Raw genomic sequence first — 18251 nt, 5'->3', positions numbered from 1 at the left:
AGGTGGAGGCGGCGGTGCAGCAGACGGGCTTCCGGCGCGTGAAGCGCGGCTACAAGCCGCTGCGCGTGGAGAACCTGGTGAAGAACATGCGGCCGCAGCGCGACCCGGCCGACCCCTACTTCCCCTTCCAGTGGTACCTCAAGAACACCGGCCAGAACGGCGGCAAGGCCAAGCTCGATCTCAACGTCGAGGCCGCCTGGGCTCAGGGCGTCACCGGCAAGAACGTCACCACCGCCATCATGGACGACGGTGAGTCCCTCCTCTCTGCCTCTCCTTCTAACCCCCTTCTGCGCGACGCCCACGTCTGTAGTCGACCAACTGTGAGTGTTAAGTTGTTCGAAGTAATAAATGGAACGAGGCCTACGCGAGAATCGTCATTCCGAAATGACGAATAATGGCGCGTAAGCGTCGCCAGCCTAGAATCATTACAAAACTCGTCTCAAATAACGATTATCACGGAATTGAGGCAAATCAGAATCCTCATACATTCGAAAGCCTTGCACTATCTTGTATTTTAACCTGAGAGTTCATAAGAGAGTACGGGCCCAGTTTTTCAAGCCATGAAACGTTATCCTTTTATATACATTATGACCCATATGTAAACAAACCCAATCTAACTAACTTTCTTCTTAAATTTAGCAGTAGCAAGAACTTTGTCATACCAAAATGGATTAGTTATAGGAGCTACGACATAAGTTCAACGAAGACTAAACAGAAATCATAATCTTAAGAACGATCCTCAGTCCACTGCTCACCGCACTTGTGTATGGATGACAGCTATTTCGTTCGATGCCAGTGTCTTTGCACTCTTTACCCTACAACAACTGTAAAATGAGATGATCTGGACTGGTGTGATAGAATTTCATCTCGAAGTATCCATTTGAAAAAACACGTGTCTTCAAGATCCACAACAACACGAACAAACTGCATAGCTGAAAATTTCATTTCCAATAAAAATACCACCATTGTTGAAGGAAGGTTACTTTTTCATTATTATTTCATACCACCATGCTGTCATCGATTCATTCAGCCCTCTCTTCAGCCAAGGGACATTCAGTACTAATTAAGGCGATAAAAAGATTCAGATGAGATATTTGCAACTCAATTAAATACTTTAAAGTTAAAATTAATGGAGATTTGTATATATAAGAAACACGCCTTTCCTCGTCAGTAATTTAAACAGTAATAATAAAGAGGTAAAACGAAAAACAATAAGCGCACATTCAAAACACAATGTAAAACACTGATCTTACAAGGCACCTCTTATGTTTTACTAACATTGCAAGGACTTACCCTGGGAGAGGTTGTCTGTTGTTAAAGGGGAGAAATTTGGGCTTCGAGGAGGATAGGAGAATGAGAGTATAAGGATGTAGGAGAAAATGGTTCAGAGCACTATGGGACTTAACTTCTGAGGTCATCAGTCCCCTAGAAATTAGAATTACTTAAACCTAACCAACCTAAGGACATCACACACACCCATGCCCGAGGCAGGATTCGAACCTGCGACCGTAGCGGTCGCGCGGTTCCAGACTGAAGCGCCTAGAACCGCTCGGCCACAACGGCCGGCAAGGATGTAGGACTGTTGTGCAGTGTCGATAAAGGAGTAGTTGTTGGTAGTCAAAGAGGGAGGAGTGGTTAAAGGCATTGGTAAGTCCATACTTTGAAGGGGAAAACGATGTAAGAAATCACGGGCAGAAGAGTAAGAGAGATGAGAAATATAGGGAGGGAAGTGAAAGGGACCCCTCATGAGGTGGAATGGGTGGGGTGGATTTATCTTTGGCAGCATGGGTAGCTGTTAGGATGGAGTTAATGATCTGAGAGAGGGAGACGGCTGAAAATTCTTTGGGAGAGGATGTGGAGCATGTGGAGGGGTAGGATTGGTTGGATGTGTTGGCAGAGGCGCGGCAGCATACTAGGGTTATTGGAAGGGAAAGTGTACCGCTACTGAAATTGCTTTTCCAGATAAAACAAGTAGTTCGAATGTGTTTAATGTGAGTGAGGAGAGGTGGGACTTTGGCGAGATGGCAAAAGATCCATATGGGTGGAGGTAAACGGATGCATGACGTTCGAGGATCTGGATGAACTTACGGAACTTAGGTGGGGCGGTTGTCAACGCAACATTTCCATAGGAATGAATGGATCATGTCAAGATTTTGTATGTATGAAATACTGTTGAGGGGTGTGATTCCCAAGTTTGGTCAGCTGGTACTTTTAGTAATTGCCTACTTGTCCTTTCTGTTGGATGATTAGTATGGGAGGTAGTTAAAACGAACATAGAACGTAAGTGAGCGTAGTGGATAAGTGTATAGATGTGGAACACGTGAAAGGTTAACTTGAGTAAAGATCACAGGAATGAAAAATAAGTTCGTAAGAAAATCTTATGTGTCGAATAGAAATCTTATTCACCGGACAAAGCGTCTGTACATAACCACCCGTATATAATAGACAAAGAAAATCATAATATATTAGCCTTAACGCCCAAAATATTATCCGATGAGTGGCAAATCAAAGGAATAAAAATAGGTTATTAACTCCCACGTGCTCTACTGAAGTTTTGAACTGAGGAAAAGATCTAAAGTTTTCGATGTTAAATATGACTGCAAACCATTTCGGAGAATGACATATAATGTTCTGTAATATGAAATCCCACAATGTCTAATCACATAAAAAAATACAAGCATATAACCAGACAAACCGACTATATTAACAAATGACTACAATCTTACGACACCCGAAAGGAAAAAGAGAGCGTCAGTTTTCCTACTAACCTTGCGGCGGCTCTAACGAATTCTGCCGGCAACTTTTACTATTAGCTGGCTTACATTGAGGCACAGGCGGCTCGCTGAGGTATAAGCTCGCGGTCTTCGCCCGAAGATACGTTACAATGGCAGAGGACAAAGGACTACAAGTCTTTGAGAAAGACAAGTTTGTACTGACGCACGCATGAAATGTCTGACGGCAAAACACTTTCATACTGATAGGCTCTACGATAATGTTAAATACTGTAAACTATGGCATTAAATAAACACTTTCACACTTACTATCTTTACTGATCATCAGTCATTGATACAACCTACACTCTCGTATTCTCCCATGGAGACGATCGTAGAGATGCTGGATGTAGTCCTGTGGAACGGCTTGCCATGCCATTTCCACCTGGCGCCTCAGTTGGACCAGCGTTCGTGCTGGACGTGCAGACCGCGTGAGACGACGCTTCATCCAGTCCCAAACATGCTCAATGGGGGACAGATCCGGAGATCTTGCTGGCCAGGGTAGTTGACTTACACCTTCTAGAGCACGTTGGGTGGCACGGGATACATGCGGAAGTGCATTGTCCTGTTGGAACAGCAAGTTCCCTTGCCGGTCTAGGAATGGTAGAACGATGGGTTCGATGACGGTTTGGATGTACCATGCACTATTCAGTGTCCCCTCGACGATCACCAGAGGTGTACGGCCAGTGTAGGAGATCGCTCCCCACACCATGATGCCGGGTGTTGGCCCTGTGTGCCTCGGTCGTATGCAGTCCTGATTGTGGCGCTCACCTGCACGGCGCCAAACACGCATACGACCATCATTGGCACCAAGGCAGAAGCGACTCTCATCGCTGAAGACGACACGTCTCCATTCGTCCCTCCATTCACGCCTGTCGCGACACCACTGGAGGCGGGCTGCACGATGTTGGGGCGTGAGCGGAAGACGGCCTAACGGTGTGCGGAACCGTAGCCCAGCTTCATGGAGACGGTTGCGAATGGTCCTCGCCGATACCCCAGGAGCAACAGTGTCCCTAATTTGCTGGGAAGTTGCGGTGCGGTCCCCTACGGCACTGCGTAGGATCCTACGGTCTTGGCGTGCATCCGTGCGTCGCTGCGGTCCGGTCCCAGGTCGACGGGCACGTGCACCTTCCGCCGACCACTGGCGACAACATCAACATCGATGTACTGTGGAGACCTCACGCCCCACGTGTTGAACAATTCGGCGGTACGTCCACCCGGCCTCCCGCATGCCCACTATACGCGCTCGCTCAAAGTCCGTCAACTGCACATACGATTCATGTCCACGCTGTTGCGGCATGCTACCAGTGTTAAAGACTGCGATGGAGCTCCGTATGCCACGGCAAACTGGCTGACACTGACGGCGGCGGTGCACAAATGCTGCGCAGCTAGCGCCATTCGACGGCCAACACCGCGGTTCCTGGTGTGTCCGCTGTGCCGTGCGTGTGATCATTGCTTGTACAGCCCTCTCGCAGTGTCCGGAGCAAGTATGGTTGGTCTGACACACCGGTGTCAATGTGTTCTTTTTTTCATTTCCAGGAGTGTATATAGCTTGTTGCTTGCATCCGGAAAAAGTGAAACTCTACAAATAAATAAACGAAATGGTAGTAACTGACATTTTAAATTCCAGACGTTCGGCGTGTATGCAATATAGCGTCAGTGATACTTGATAATAACGTGATAAAATTTAGCGTGTCCCACTTGACACAGGCCACGGTTGCAGAGGTAACTGAGCAAACGTCCGCAGACTATCACCTCTGGTCTTACATCGCTGACGGAGTCAAAGTTCGTTGGCAATACAGCAGGAGTAGACGACGTATTCGGGAGAGTCCAGCGGAGCGAAGCAATGTCGTACTAAGATAACATGACGATGATCTGCTTAAGGTGTCTGCCAAAATAGAAATGACTCACACCCGTTCTGTGGCCAATTACATTATTTTCGTAGTTCCAGAGGAAGCTGACATACGTTGCTGGCAGTCTCACATGCTGTAGTCATCGCTGACTGTGACGGAGTAGCAAAACCAACGATATTCACGTTCTTTGACATCGATTCGTATTCTTTCATCACTGGAAAAGACGCAAGCTTAAGTATCTGGATAGTGGAAGGTCACAGAATCATGCAGCTCGTGGCTCCAACATTATCTCAGCTCCATGGCTATGCTACTTGCTGCCTTTTTAAAACTATGCAAGATAACTGTACAAAAGGGTTACAAATTTAACGATAACTTGCTTCGAATCTCTTCCTAGATACCGCCAATAATGTTCATTTATTGAAACCGTCATTGCAGATTCTCTGCTGATTTTGGTGAGAGATCGAGAGTGGGGAGCAGAATAATTTTGTTGCATCAGAATACTTTCTTAATGTTTCTGGATACAAATCAGTTGAGATGTAGCTAAAGAGACAAACTATTTCTTTTTTCGCCCCAGAAATGTCAGATTCGCCACTTAGAACTTTTTACATTTCCAATATTCATTTACTTCTTGCATGTTTACTTAACTGTAATTTCAAATAAATAAGAGTTATTGTTACTAAACGATGAAGACTTGACGAACTTCCCTGCTTTCATCCTAACTCTGCGTCAAGATTGCATTAAAATTATTCCAGAACTAATTCTAATAAACAATACTAAAATACTTTCACCATGACTGTTCTAACGATTATACTAACTGGAAATATCTACTCTCGTCAGAAATCTCGTAGGTATGAAAGAGTGCACTCCATAATGATATTTTCAGTGAAACTTTTTTTCAATTTTCTGCGAACAGTACTGGTGTTCAGTTTGATGACACAAGAAATGAAAAGAAAACAGAGGTTAATAGCTTGCAGGTATAAAAAGCGTCGACGTTTTCAAGCAATGATGACAAAAAATAACGGCCTTCAGAAATACATTTGCAACACGGTTTCACGATTTGATGAAAATGCTCGATTACCGTAGCTCGAGTCACATCACGTAAGAAAACATTAAGAAATGTGAAAAACAGCGGCAGCAGTGGTCAGTTACCGCATTATAGATATATACATACATATATGTAATGAACGGTTCAAATGGTTCAAATGGCTCTGAGCACTATGGGACTCAACTGCTGTGGTCATCAGTCCCCTAGAACTTAGAACTACTTAAACCTAACTAACCTAAGGACATCACACACATCCATGCCCGAGGCAGGATTCGAACCTGCGACCGTAGCAGTCGCACGGTTCCGGACTGTGCGCCTAGAACCGCGAGACCACCGCGGCCGGCTGTAATGAATGCTAACGCTATGCAGAATTTATACTAACGTTACCTACACATCGCGTACGATAAATTCAGGAAGGTCTTGCACAGTCCTTAACACTGGTTCTCTAAATTTATGCAGTAGAATTAAGCGCGAATATGATCACGTTTCTCGCAATGATTTAAGTTCTCTGTGCATTTCTGCTACATCATAGTGTGGACTGTCTCATTCTTTTATGATTTCAGAAATTCTGCTATTTGCTGTTGCCTCCTTTTAATGGACTCCAAATACTGAACAGTGCTGTAGAATCAAGGTGGTTAGGAAGGGAGAACGGTTAGAGATTAGCGTCCCGTCACACAACGAGGTTATTAAAGAGGAAAATGTATGTACAGCGCACTGGTTTCCATAACAAATGCAGCTCATTTTATCAGACTCCTCTCAACAAATAGCCTTTCCAAGTACAATTATACGTGTCACTTTCATTTCATAACCCTAGGTATACAAACGATGTGCCGTGTTCCAACACTAATCTTGCATTCGGACACTGTCACTTTCATTACTTAGTGCACGAGTATGCATTTGCCTTCATTTAAGACAGCTGCTGCGCTGTACACACTTATAATTTGTGCGGTTGCGTTGATTATATCAGTTGGGAAAGCCGAAGCGTCCATCGGATGTCAATGAACGAAGTTTTCTTGCTTCAAAATGGTTCAAATGGTTCAAAATGGTTCAAACGGCTCTGACCACTATGGGACTAAACTATTGAGGTCATCAGTCCCCTAGAACTTAGAACTACTTAAACCTAACCAACTTAAGGATATCACACACATCCATGCCCGAGGCAGGATTCGACCCTGCGACCGTAGCGGTCGCGCGGTTCCAGACTGTAGCGCCTAGAACCTCTCGGCCACTCCGTCCGGCAAGTTTTCTTGTTTTGGTAAGAATTACTATAGTCATGAATTACAGTCGTTCTTAAAACCTATACATATGCAGCCCATTTGATCTGTCGTAATTCAAACATGGATTTCGTTTCCCGGTCACGCTCTAATGGTCGTCACCTCCTGACAGAGAAATCATATAGCTTTGTACTACCGGTTTGTGTGACTGCGGACTTCCCGTGCATATACAACTTAATTTATTGGGAAACGGGGTGGCCCTAATTGACACCGTGTCTGTCAGGTTATTCTCCAATTCCGCCGCGTTGACTCACACACATTACACTGGTGACACTCTACATAAAGGCTTTAGTTCGATTCCTGATAACAGCACAAAATTTAGTCAAATGTTTTTTTTTTCTTTTTTATGAGCATAAACAGTCTCCACAGCAAGAAATCTTTATTTTATGGCTACCGGTTTCGGTCAGTTACTGACCATCCTCAGACCTCATACCATGATGGTAAGCGGTGGCGGATAACGGAGCAGGCTTTACGGACTCCACGAACGTCAGCTAAGCACTTGCCGGTGGTAGAGTCCGAAACGCCTACTTCGCTATCCGCCACCGCTTACCATCATGGTATGGGGTCTTAAGATGGTCAGTAACTGACCAAAACCGGTAACCACAAAAATAAAGGTCTCTTGCGGTCAAGACTGTTTATGTTTATTTTAAAGTGCTAAGAAACACGACTGTTCCTCACTACAAACTTTCTCAAAAATTACTTTGATCAGTTCTTTTTTTAATTTTTTTTTTATTTTTTCAGCCAGCAAAGGGAAAGGTTGCCCTGCATTAAATACCGAGATTCCTCGCGTTGCTTTATGGAATGACATATCATTGATGGTGATTTTTCCACCATATTTTAACATGAAGACTCGTATTCGGTGGTCGTAGCTAGTGCCATCACCTCGTTACTATCATTTTCACAATCCTTTGTAGGTACTGTTAGTTTCACGTTCCCTAAATACAAATAGCTGATTCAGTTTCTGAAATTTACCCTAATTGCGGAATCTTCCATTTCGTCTACACAGGACAAAAATTAAAAAGCTCATTAAGGTAATGTTGGATGTAACTGAATTCTTCACGAAATCTGAAGATGATATCCTGTCATCATTGTTAACCGAGCGTTCAGAGTTCAGTCTACAGCGAACATGTTAGTGCAGTCGGGAAAGTAATTTACCTTTGTCTGGATAAATCAAATAAAATCAAGATGAGCTTCCCTAGAGTCATTCTACATGGGCATTCAGGTTCCAGCACCGTTTTATCCTATTTTATAATTTCTCTCTGTCCTAGCTCTCTGGGGTTAAATGAAATGAAAGTATCAGCATTTCACGACGAAACTCTGGCACGTTAATATTTTGATTTATGTCGAGTTCTCAACGCTCATACGCGAATCGTTCAGTCTAGTTATTGTGAAGGCTATTTCCTTCTTCTTTGATAGTTCATACAATGTTGGCACCGAGAACTAACATTATTTCTATGTTCTATAAGAAATATCACAGGCCAACGTTTTATGATTATATCACAAAGTCTAAGATAATCTCTGCTGCCATCGAAAGAGTAATTAGGGCGCAATTCCATTTGTCACACGCAGTGACGCTTTTGCTGACAGTAACAAGACCAGAGAAACGGTGACCAGAAATTTTAGTAACTAGCTCAGGATTTCAAGGAATAAAAAGCGACCCATTTACACAGTAATGAAAGAGAGTGCGTTTGTCAGCATAGGAAATCTTTTTGTGGTGCTTAATTTTGCTATCTAAACGTACAATCGTGACTAGCATTACATTAAAACATTGTATCAACCTTCAGTTTGAATTTAAACTTTTCTCATGCTCGTCTCTAATTTATAATTTCATCTAGTTTTGACTAATAATGTAATGATTAAAGTTTTCAATCACGCAGTCTGTTAGAGGTACCAGTCTCCCGAAAGCCCTCCTGCCCTTATGAACATATGTAGTGAAATCATATTTTGGCACTCTTTAGAAACGTATTGTTGTTGCGATGGACTTACGTCGAGTTTAAAGTGTGTGCCGGATCAGTACCGTAACCGTCGACACATACTTCGTGGGCAGTGCGCTACGAACTTGCCTATCCTCTCCCATTAACTAGAAGCCCAGCAGCCCATCACGAGTGCTGTTACCTATTTGTAAAGGTATAGAAGGAAGCAAGCGACAAGTTGAAACTGTAAGTAGGTACGTGAGGCGTGTTCGGAAACAAGGAAGAAAGGTTACTTCAACAAAGATGAAAAGTCGTTTGTCCGTCCGCTGCACGAAAGTCTGTTTCGTTCACTCTATCTACCGGCCTCAGCAGTTTAAACTCTGACCTTCAGAAACGGAAGAGGCTCAAGTCATCGGTAGGCCAACGTCAAAATGAGAATCAGACGGTAGCCTCGTACGAAGATCGGCGAAAGATATGTGTATAAAATAAACATGTGAAAAACAGGTGTAGAAAGAGTGAACAGCAGAAATAAAAGGGGCTTGTTGACACAAATGTGAAGTAGTTAAGCTTGAAAACCTCAACGTAGCTTTGTTGCAGAATCAATAAACAGACTCACATCGCAAAAGCCGGCTGGAGTGGCCAAGCTTTTCTAGGCACTACGGTCACAGTTCGAATCCTGCCTCGGGCATGGATGTGTGTGATGTCCTTAGGTTAGTTAGGTTTAAGTAGTTCTAAGTTCTAGGAGACTGATGACCTCGTATGTTAAGTCCCATAGTGCTCAGATCCATTTGAACCACTTTGAACATAACAAAAAAGAAAGAAAGTGATATACGCAATGAGTACCGAACAGTAAACTGCTAAATCGCACTTCGTATATAGTCAACCAATGATGACATGAAGAGCGTTAATGAAGCTTGTGCAAGGTGGTAGGTGTAAAGGTACAAATATTGTGATAATTGCTATACTAACATGTACCCACTTCATTGTGTTAGTTTTTTCTCTGTATCTGTCTTCCTAAAAGCACATCTCATACTCTTAATTTACTACCCGTTGTTTTTTCCGTGTCCGTAAGAACACCACAAAATGGACTACGCCTATCAATAAAAACTATCCGTTTTGCGTCCATGCATCCGTTCTTGAATACCCGACCTGCTGCCGAGGGCAAAATAAACATTAATGGCTTGCTTCTGCCACGAGTAATTGGAGGTACTAACCAACCTTATAGCTATAATTACTAATTTTCAAAAGAAGTAAGTACCGTCGTAATGTTGTTCAGTGCACTCTACTCATTCATCAATTGATAAAAAACCTAACAACCAGTACATCAAAGTGGGAGCGCTAGTGTTCATAGAACTTTAATAGAATTATGCAACAGTGTGATGGAGCATTGAACCTTATGAAACCATATAACATGTTCAACATTAGCATTTAAATTGACAATTAAATCATGGGTCAAGTTTTAACCAATTAGAAAACGTGAAAAATAATATTATTACATGAAAAGGGAAATAAATAAATGCAAGTAAAATGTTCAAAATTTCTTATCAGTTGATGATAGCGCCACAGGCCAGTGGAGAAGCGGCGATGCGTTGAACAGTTCACCATCTTGGAGACGAGGCTGGCTGCTTTACAGGAGTTAGCAGGAAACACAAGTAACTGAGCTGCTCTGAGGCATCGCTGGCAGGGAGTTGAGACTGCGGTCCAGAAGGGGTGCGACAGGCACCAACATGTGTTAACAAGTCGACTTTCAGTGTAGAATCGTGCCTGCAGCTCGTCCAGACGTTAGTTAATGCCTTGTGTATCAAAGATAGTAAACATTGGTAGGCATTTTAGGAAGTGAGCTCATGGCAATGACAAGAAAACACAGTTAAAAAAATTTACTTTAAAAGCTATTGGTATATGCATGCCAGTCTGAAGAACATTTGCGTCGAAGTAGCAGACACTGTATCATACAGACGTCACAGCAACTGTATGACGACAGTCTTTCTCTTTGGCATCATTAACATTCTTGACCCGCCGTCGTTTTATGCAGCCAGTGTCCAGGAATTCGATACGCGGGGCACCCATAGGTATCCCACTACACAGTAACATGTTTCCTAACATCAAAACAAGGAAATTTCCCCTCTTGAACCATATCTGTATTCTCGACGGCCCGTTTGCCACTTGTGCCATTCACCAAATCACTTCACTAGAATGTTGCATGTAACGTAGTAATATGTCAGCCGTAGGGGGAACCTTACAAGGTCTAGTAAATTCTCAGTTTTCGTTTCCATTCTTCTATGTATTGTTTTAGCCGGCAGTTGGATTCATGAGATGCCAAGCTCACTGTACGATGGTTCTCAAAAGTCCGCTCTTGCTGTATTCCTCATACTGCTATAACAACGGGACTGTAGTCTTAAGCCTTTATTCCTTAGTGTTATTGTGCCACAAATCCCTGTTATTCTTCCATTTTCAGATAAACTGCTAGAAAATATGCTCCGTTGTATTGTTTCTACATTATTTCCCGCTTTGGTAACTCATGCAGTTTTCGTCAACATTTCTTGGCTCTCACCGAAAATCCGTACAACTGATTTTAAACAGTTGAATTTCGTACACTAATATCACTGACACATGTTTTGACACCTGTTCTCTACTTAAGTAAGCCAATATTAGCGAAAAATACAGATGTACGCGAGAAAATAAAATTTCATTGTATTGTCTGGTATTACACTGTTTCTTTCGTTCATATGTGCACCACAAATTTGAGAAATAAATGACCGTCAGCAATGTTATTGATTGATTTCACTGCCTCTTTGCACTCTAATTTCAGTCTGTGAAGAGGAGGTGTAATTGGTCCCAAAAGATTGGAAGTTAGGTCGGTTAAACCACGTGAAATAAATTGCAGCCGCCGCATACTATTTCCGTTAATTATGTTGTTTGCTGCTTTAGAGCGGTGTACAGACTTTCAGCACTGTACTACAATTTTGGCATTGTGAAAAAATTTTGTACTGTACAATTCGCTTCCAGTGAGGCACTCCTTTAGCTTTGCACAATATACAATATTCTGACAACTCACTGTTCAAGACAAATTATAGTAGTCTTGATCCCAATACAGTCTAATAATATGTAGATGATAATTAGTTGCAGTTGACTGACAATCATCTTCAGATCTACGGAACAAATAGAAAAGCTTTTGAAGAAAAGGAAAACCAGTACAATGGTTTATGAAATTATTTGTCCATAACTAAGAAAACAAATAGATGAGAGAAAATTTTTACCCAATCTTTGTAAGATACTCGAAATCATCTAATGACAATGAGACGCCTATTGATAATCGTTTACCATAGAATCTAAGAATGTTAAAAAGTACCAGAATATATTTGCGATACACTATTTCGACTATTTCGAGCATTATTCTAACGAGCATAAATTGCTTCTCTAATTTATTTTATTTCTTACTTTTTAGCAAATCATTCCACAAGACATTTGACCATATTTTTTTAGTTGCTTTTTTCTTTTAAAATTTTATTCAGAAAGTACGATATAAATGTATTTAAATATTGATCAGTATCTTATTATTTTCTTAATTACGCTCATTACTTTCAAACAATTAATTTTTCAGAATGAGATTTTCACTCTGCAGCGGAGTGTGCGCTGATATGAAACTTCCTGGCAGATTAAAACTGTGTGCCCGACCGAGACTCGAATTCGGGACCTTTGCCTTTCGCGGGCAAGTGCTCTACCAACTGAGCTACCGAAGCACGACTCACGCCCGGTACTCACAGCTTTACTTCTGCCAGTACCTCGTCTCCTACCTTCCAAACTTTACAGAAGCTCTCCTGCGAACCATGCAGACCTAGCACTCCTGAAAGAAAGGATATTGCGGAGACATGGCTTAGCCACAGCCTGGGGGATGTTTCCAGAATGAGATTTTCACTCTGCAGCGTAGGGTGCGCTGATATGACACTTCCTGGCAGATTAAAACTGTGTGCCCGACCGAGACTCGAACTCGGGACCTTTGCCTTTCGCGGGCAAGTGCTCTACCAACTGAGCTTCTGTAAAGTTTGGAAGGTAGGAGACGAGGTACTGGCAGAAGTAAAGCTGTGAGTACCGGGCGTGAGTCGTGCTTCGGTAGCTCAGTTGGTAAGTTCGGCGCTAGCGGCCGTGCGGAGCGGAGGTCCGATACTTCCGCCTGTGCGGCGTGTGCGAGTGTTTGTTTACTTGTGGACTTAGTCTGCGCGCCGGCTAATAACAACGATCATGGCGAACAAGTACAGAAAAACTACATTACGATTCAATTTCTGCAAAGACTACGAAAGACCATAGGCTTTAGCAGTGGAACGATTCATACGTGAGGACGTCAAGATACCGCCAAACGATATTGTCGGAATTCATCTGTCCATCGTTAGTCCCACGGTGTATGTTAAAATGGTAAATGACGCGGCGTGTGAGAGAATTCAACAGGCGACAAAAGTAGGTCTCCGATTTTGCCATAGTGACGGGAATGTCGGCACGGTAACTGTAGAACATGCTGGTCTGGGTGTACGGACAATACGTGTTTTTGAGCTGCCATTTGAGCTCCCGGCTGACGAAGTTATTGAGGCTTTTAAGCCATACGGCACGGTACATGGTCACACAGCAGAACGCTGGACACAATTCGCCACGTACCCCGTGCTTAACGGAGTGTGACAGATCACTATTGATCTTCAGAAGCATGTACCGTCCTATCTGACAATTGGTGGTTGTAGGGCGGTGGTGATTTACGATGGGCAACCACGTACATGTTCTGGCTGTCGTCAGGACGGACACCTCAGGTCGAACTGTATGCAACGGCGGATTACGCAACTGCCTTCAGATGTGCGGGAGCCGTCGCCAGAGATGACAGTACTACCGATCACCTATGCCAAAGCCCTCACTGCGTCCGCTGATGACCGAAAGGACACAGCCCCGGTGGAAGTTCCCGATGGCACTCTCCGAAACCTTGTAGCAGACGTCGGGATGACAGAGGATGCTGCTCCATCGAGCATACAATCTACGGCGACAACATCAGTTGACACCGAACTCCTACCAAGCACACCGATAGTACACGAAGCAGTTCCAGCGACTACAGATGCTGTTCCGTCTGGAACGCACTCTGTGACGACAACATCAGTTTCGACCGAACTCCCGCCAACTACAACGATGGGACTCGAAACACTTCCAGTTCCTACGGGTGCTTTTCTGTCGGGCAGCCGTGATTCCCTACAATCTGAGGACACGGAAGGAAGATCACGCAAACAACGTTCCCCGAAAAGGAGGAAACGGCGTCGTCGCACGACATCTCCTAGGGATGACTCCCCTTGCCCCGACGACGATGCGCCTGTGGAGCAAGACGACACAACAGCCTCTACGAAGCAGGATGAGGCAATGGAAACTGTTCGATCAGACCCGCAGCGGTCTGTCACATTGACGGTAGCGGGACGTGGTGATGCTGAAGAGGAACCACAACCAGTTGGCTCTCCAGACGCAGATGCTGTGGCTATGGACACGAATATATCACTGCCTGCAAAGATGTGGTATGACGATATTGAGGAGGCGCCGGACGTCATACAGAGGCAGCCGGCACTCACAAAGACGGCCTAGTAATTGCTGAAGTTGAAGAGAGAGGGGCGAGAGAACGTCTTCTAACTCAGCCCCCAGCGCCGATGCAGGGAGATATTGTTGTGCCTCGACAGAGTTTGATTCAACGCCATGCGAACCGTATTGCGACATTAAATATAAATGACGTGCCTTCACCAACCAAAATACACCTACTGAAGGAAACGATTTGGGCATCTGATGCGGATATTGCTTTGCTGCAGGAAGTCCACATAGCTGCACTCCCACACATCGCAGGCTACCACTCCTATTCGTCACATGGAGATCACAATGGGAGTGGGGTGGCAGTTTACGTGCGAGATGGCTTCCCCGTGGAAAACGTGTGTTACCTTCCGTCGGCCAGGGGAATGGCTTTCACGACGTTTGGGACACGCATCATCAATCTTTATGCACCGTCGGGAAACAATCGGCGGCGGGAAAGGGCGCGATTTTATGCAGAAGATATTGCACCACTTTTCCATGGACGTTATGAATGTGTAATAATTGGTGGAGATTTCAACTGTGTTCTCAGCCAGAAAGACCAATGGCCGCAAGCAAACATCAGCCAGGAGTTGCGAATCGTTGTCAGCGACCTTGTACTTAGTGACACGTGGGAATTACGACATGGAGATGCACCGGGATACACCTATGTGACAAGTCATTCGGCGAGCAGATTAGATCGCATTTATATCTCACGGGCTCATGCAAATGATTTCCAGGACGCGGAACGCTGGCCATTGGCATTTTCCGATCACAGCGCTTACATCTGTACGGTGCTTCTTCCCCGTAGAGAGGTGTGGAACAGCAAGGCCCCGTGGAAATTAAACATTCAACATCTACATGATCCCGAATGTCGTCAACGGATCCTTGAGACATGGACGATGTGCGAGCGAAAGGTTGGAAGGTACGCGACGAAGCTTGATTGGTGGCTGACTTGTGCTAAACCGGCGCTTCGCCGTACGTTCATCTCATATAGCAGAGAGATGGCCGAATGGCGCCGCCGTACGACCGACTTTTATTTTGCAGCGCTGCGCGACCTGGACGATGGTCCACCGGGACCGGACGTCTGGATGGAACGCAAAAGGATAAAAGCTAAACTAGTGGCTTTAGCTCGGAAACATCTTCAGGGAACCATGGTGCGCGCCAGATGTCACGATACGATACGACACGAGATTTCTTCCATGCACCACGTCGTGAATGAACGAAAGCACCGACGACGCGTTTTGGTACGTGAGTTAATTACCCGCGAATACCGAAGAGTGACGCGTCAAGCGGACATTGTCTCTGCATTCGTCGACCATTACCAACACATCTATCGGGAGGAAGCAGCCCGTGTTGATGACCTCGCACGTATAGCCACATACGTCTCCCGTACACTAACGGTGGAAGACGCTGGAACCTTACTGGAAGCTATTAGCTGTGAGGAAGTACATGATGCGATCGCAAAGGGTGCGTTGAATCGCTCCCCAGGCATTGATGGAATTCCTGCTGAATTTTATCGAGAATTTCGCAACGAAATGGCACCGCGATGGACGGAAATGTACAACGAGTTGTTAAATTCCGATGCGCCTATTCCACCGGCTTTTATGGAAGGCCTCTTGGTGCCAGTACATAAACCGAAGCCAGGAATTACGGTCACACATTATCGCCCCATCACCCTGCTTAATGCAGACTATAAGATCTTTGCACGGATGCTAGCGTCCCGATGTCGTATGTTAATTCGTAGCGTTCTCTCCCCAGAACAGACGACACCGGGTGGATCGGTGAATGTGCAAACAGCTACTGGCGAATGCCGTAATAGCGCTGGCGGAGGAGTGCCGGCTTAAAGCGGCGATGCAGACTATAAGATCTTTGCACGGATGCTAGCGTCCCGATGTCGTATGTTAATTCGTAGCGTTCTCTCCCCAGAACAGACGACACCGGGTGGATCGGTGAATGTGCAAACAGCTACTGGCGAATGCCGTAATAGCGCTGGCGGAGGAGTGCCGGCTTAAAGCGGCGATGGTGGCGGTTGATTTTGACAGTGCTTTTGATAAGGTGCGCCACAACTATCTGTACGCTGTACTGGAACAAATGGGATTTCCAGACTGTTTTACTGGTCTCATTAGAAGGATTTATGGGAGCGCACAATCCTTGGTACACGTTAATGGGCGTATGGCAGGGCCCATTCAAATTCGACGTTCCATTCGCCAGGGCTGCCCTCTTTCGATTTTGCTGTTCGCGATAGCGTTGGAACCATTAATTGGGAGGCTAACAAATTCTCTTTCTGGGGTGGAACTGCGGGGCTACACCTTCAAATGTCGTGCTTATGCGGACGACCTCCTGCTGCTCGTTCGTTCTGAGGAAGAGGTGAAGACGGTCCTTGAACTGTTGTCGGACCACAGTGTGACGGCGGGTAGTGCAGTGAACATAAACAAATCGGCAGCAATGCCGGTTGGAAGGGGCCTTACGCCGGAAGAAATCAGTCCGTTTCCTTATGTGCAACGATTCCGCTATCTCGGCATAGACTTTACCTCATCTGTGAAACATACTGCGGCAGTTAACTACCGACGTATTTTACAGACAACACGTACCATGGTCCGCCAACATCTCCTACGACGCCTTGATCCTTTGCAGCGAGTCGAATATCTGAACACTTATGTGGTTTCTCGAATGGTGCATATTTCGCAGATCCTGCCCCTACCACTCACGCTCGGGCATCGACTTCAATCAACACTAGGCTATTTTGTGATGATTGGATCGCCCCTCAAGGTGCGACACGCAACGCTCACGCTCCCTACGGACAAGGGGGGACTCGGACTTACGAATGTTCGCTGCCGAGCGACGGCGCTCCTTCTAGCCACGATGTACAAGCAATGGCGTAGCGGGCGTGATTCCCTTACATCCCGCCTACTGGATCTCCTAGTCCCAGCGTCCCTCACACCTCCGGTGGCGGTGGGCAACATTACGCCACATTTTGCGCATGTATCAACATTTATCGTGGAACTTAGTTATATCAGAGACGAGCTTCCGCGCACGAGACCACCATGCGCGAAGGATTTTTATGTTTGGCTGCTACGACGGATAAGTCGTAATGTCATTGAACTGAAACACCCCACGTTGCATTGGCCGAAGATTTGGAGACATGTGCACCAAAAATTATTTCCTACCTTCGTTCGGGCACTGTGGTTCTCTGTCACCTGTGGCAAGTTCAACACCAACCAACGACTCCATGCAATTGGACTAGTGTTCACTCCACTGTGCCCGAAATGTCGCCAAGTGGATGACGACCATCACCGCTTAACTTGTATCGCGGTGGAGGACGTATGGCTCCTAGGACGACAGATGGTGGCTTGCTACCTCCGTGTGACCCCGCAACATATTACACCTGCTTCCTTCTTACATCCGGAGAGTGACTACTTTCCGGCGACTAAATCACAGTCGATCATCTGGGTCAAAGGTTGGACGATCGCGTACCTCTATGGGGATGCTGCCAAGTCGCGACTCGACTTTTGGTATTTCTTACAGCAAGCCCACTATGAGGTTCATAGATGGTCACACTATCGGAAAACCTTTGCCAACTATCTTCAGGCAGTCTTCCTCGACCCCCCACGCAGTTGGGATGTGCCGGGTGAAGTCGGTGTGCACATTTGACAGCTGATAATGAACCTCACACTTCTCTCAACGCTCCATATGTAATGCACATACTATACCATAAAATGATCTACATGATCTACATGTTCCTTTTAACAGGGTGATTGTGGAAAATAAATAAATATAATAAATAAAAACAACATCCCTGTGTCCCTGTTCCTTTACAT

The 18251-nt window shown here is 45.1% G+C and overlaps 1 protein-coding gene across 1 annotated transcript in view; it reads left to right on the top strand.

The window, feature by feature from the left end:
- Positions 1-18251, top strand: part of LOC126266626 (neuroendocrine convertase 2) — a 1418212-nt gene that overhangs the window by 706026 nt on the left and 693935 nt on the right. The window contains exon 3 of the mRNA XM_049970986.1: positions 3-249. Coding sequence (XP_049826943.1) covers positions 3-249 — 247 coding nt within the window. The remainder of the gene's footprint in view (positions 1-2; positions 250-18251) is intronic.

This window comes from Schistocerca gregaria, chromosome 4 (assembly GCF_023897955.1).
Source record: "Schistocerca gregaria isolate iqSchGreg1 chromosome 4, iqSchGreg1.2, whole genome shotgun sequence".
In the NCBI taxonomy this organism is placed as follows: domain Eukaryota; kingdom Metazoa; phylum Arthropoda; class Insecta; order Orthoptera; family Acrididae; genus Schistocerca; species Schistocerca gregaria.
This window is presented reverse-complemented; position numbering and strand designations above follow the sequence as displayed.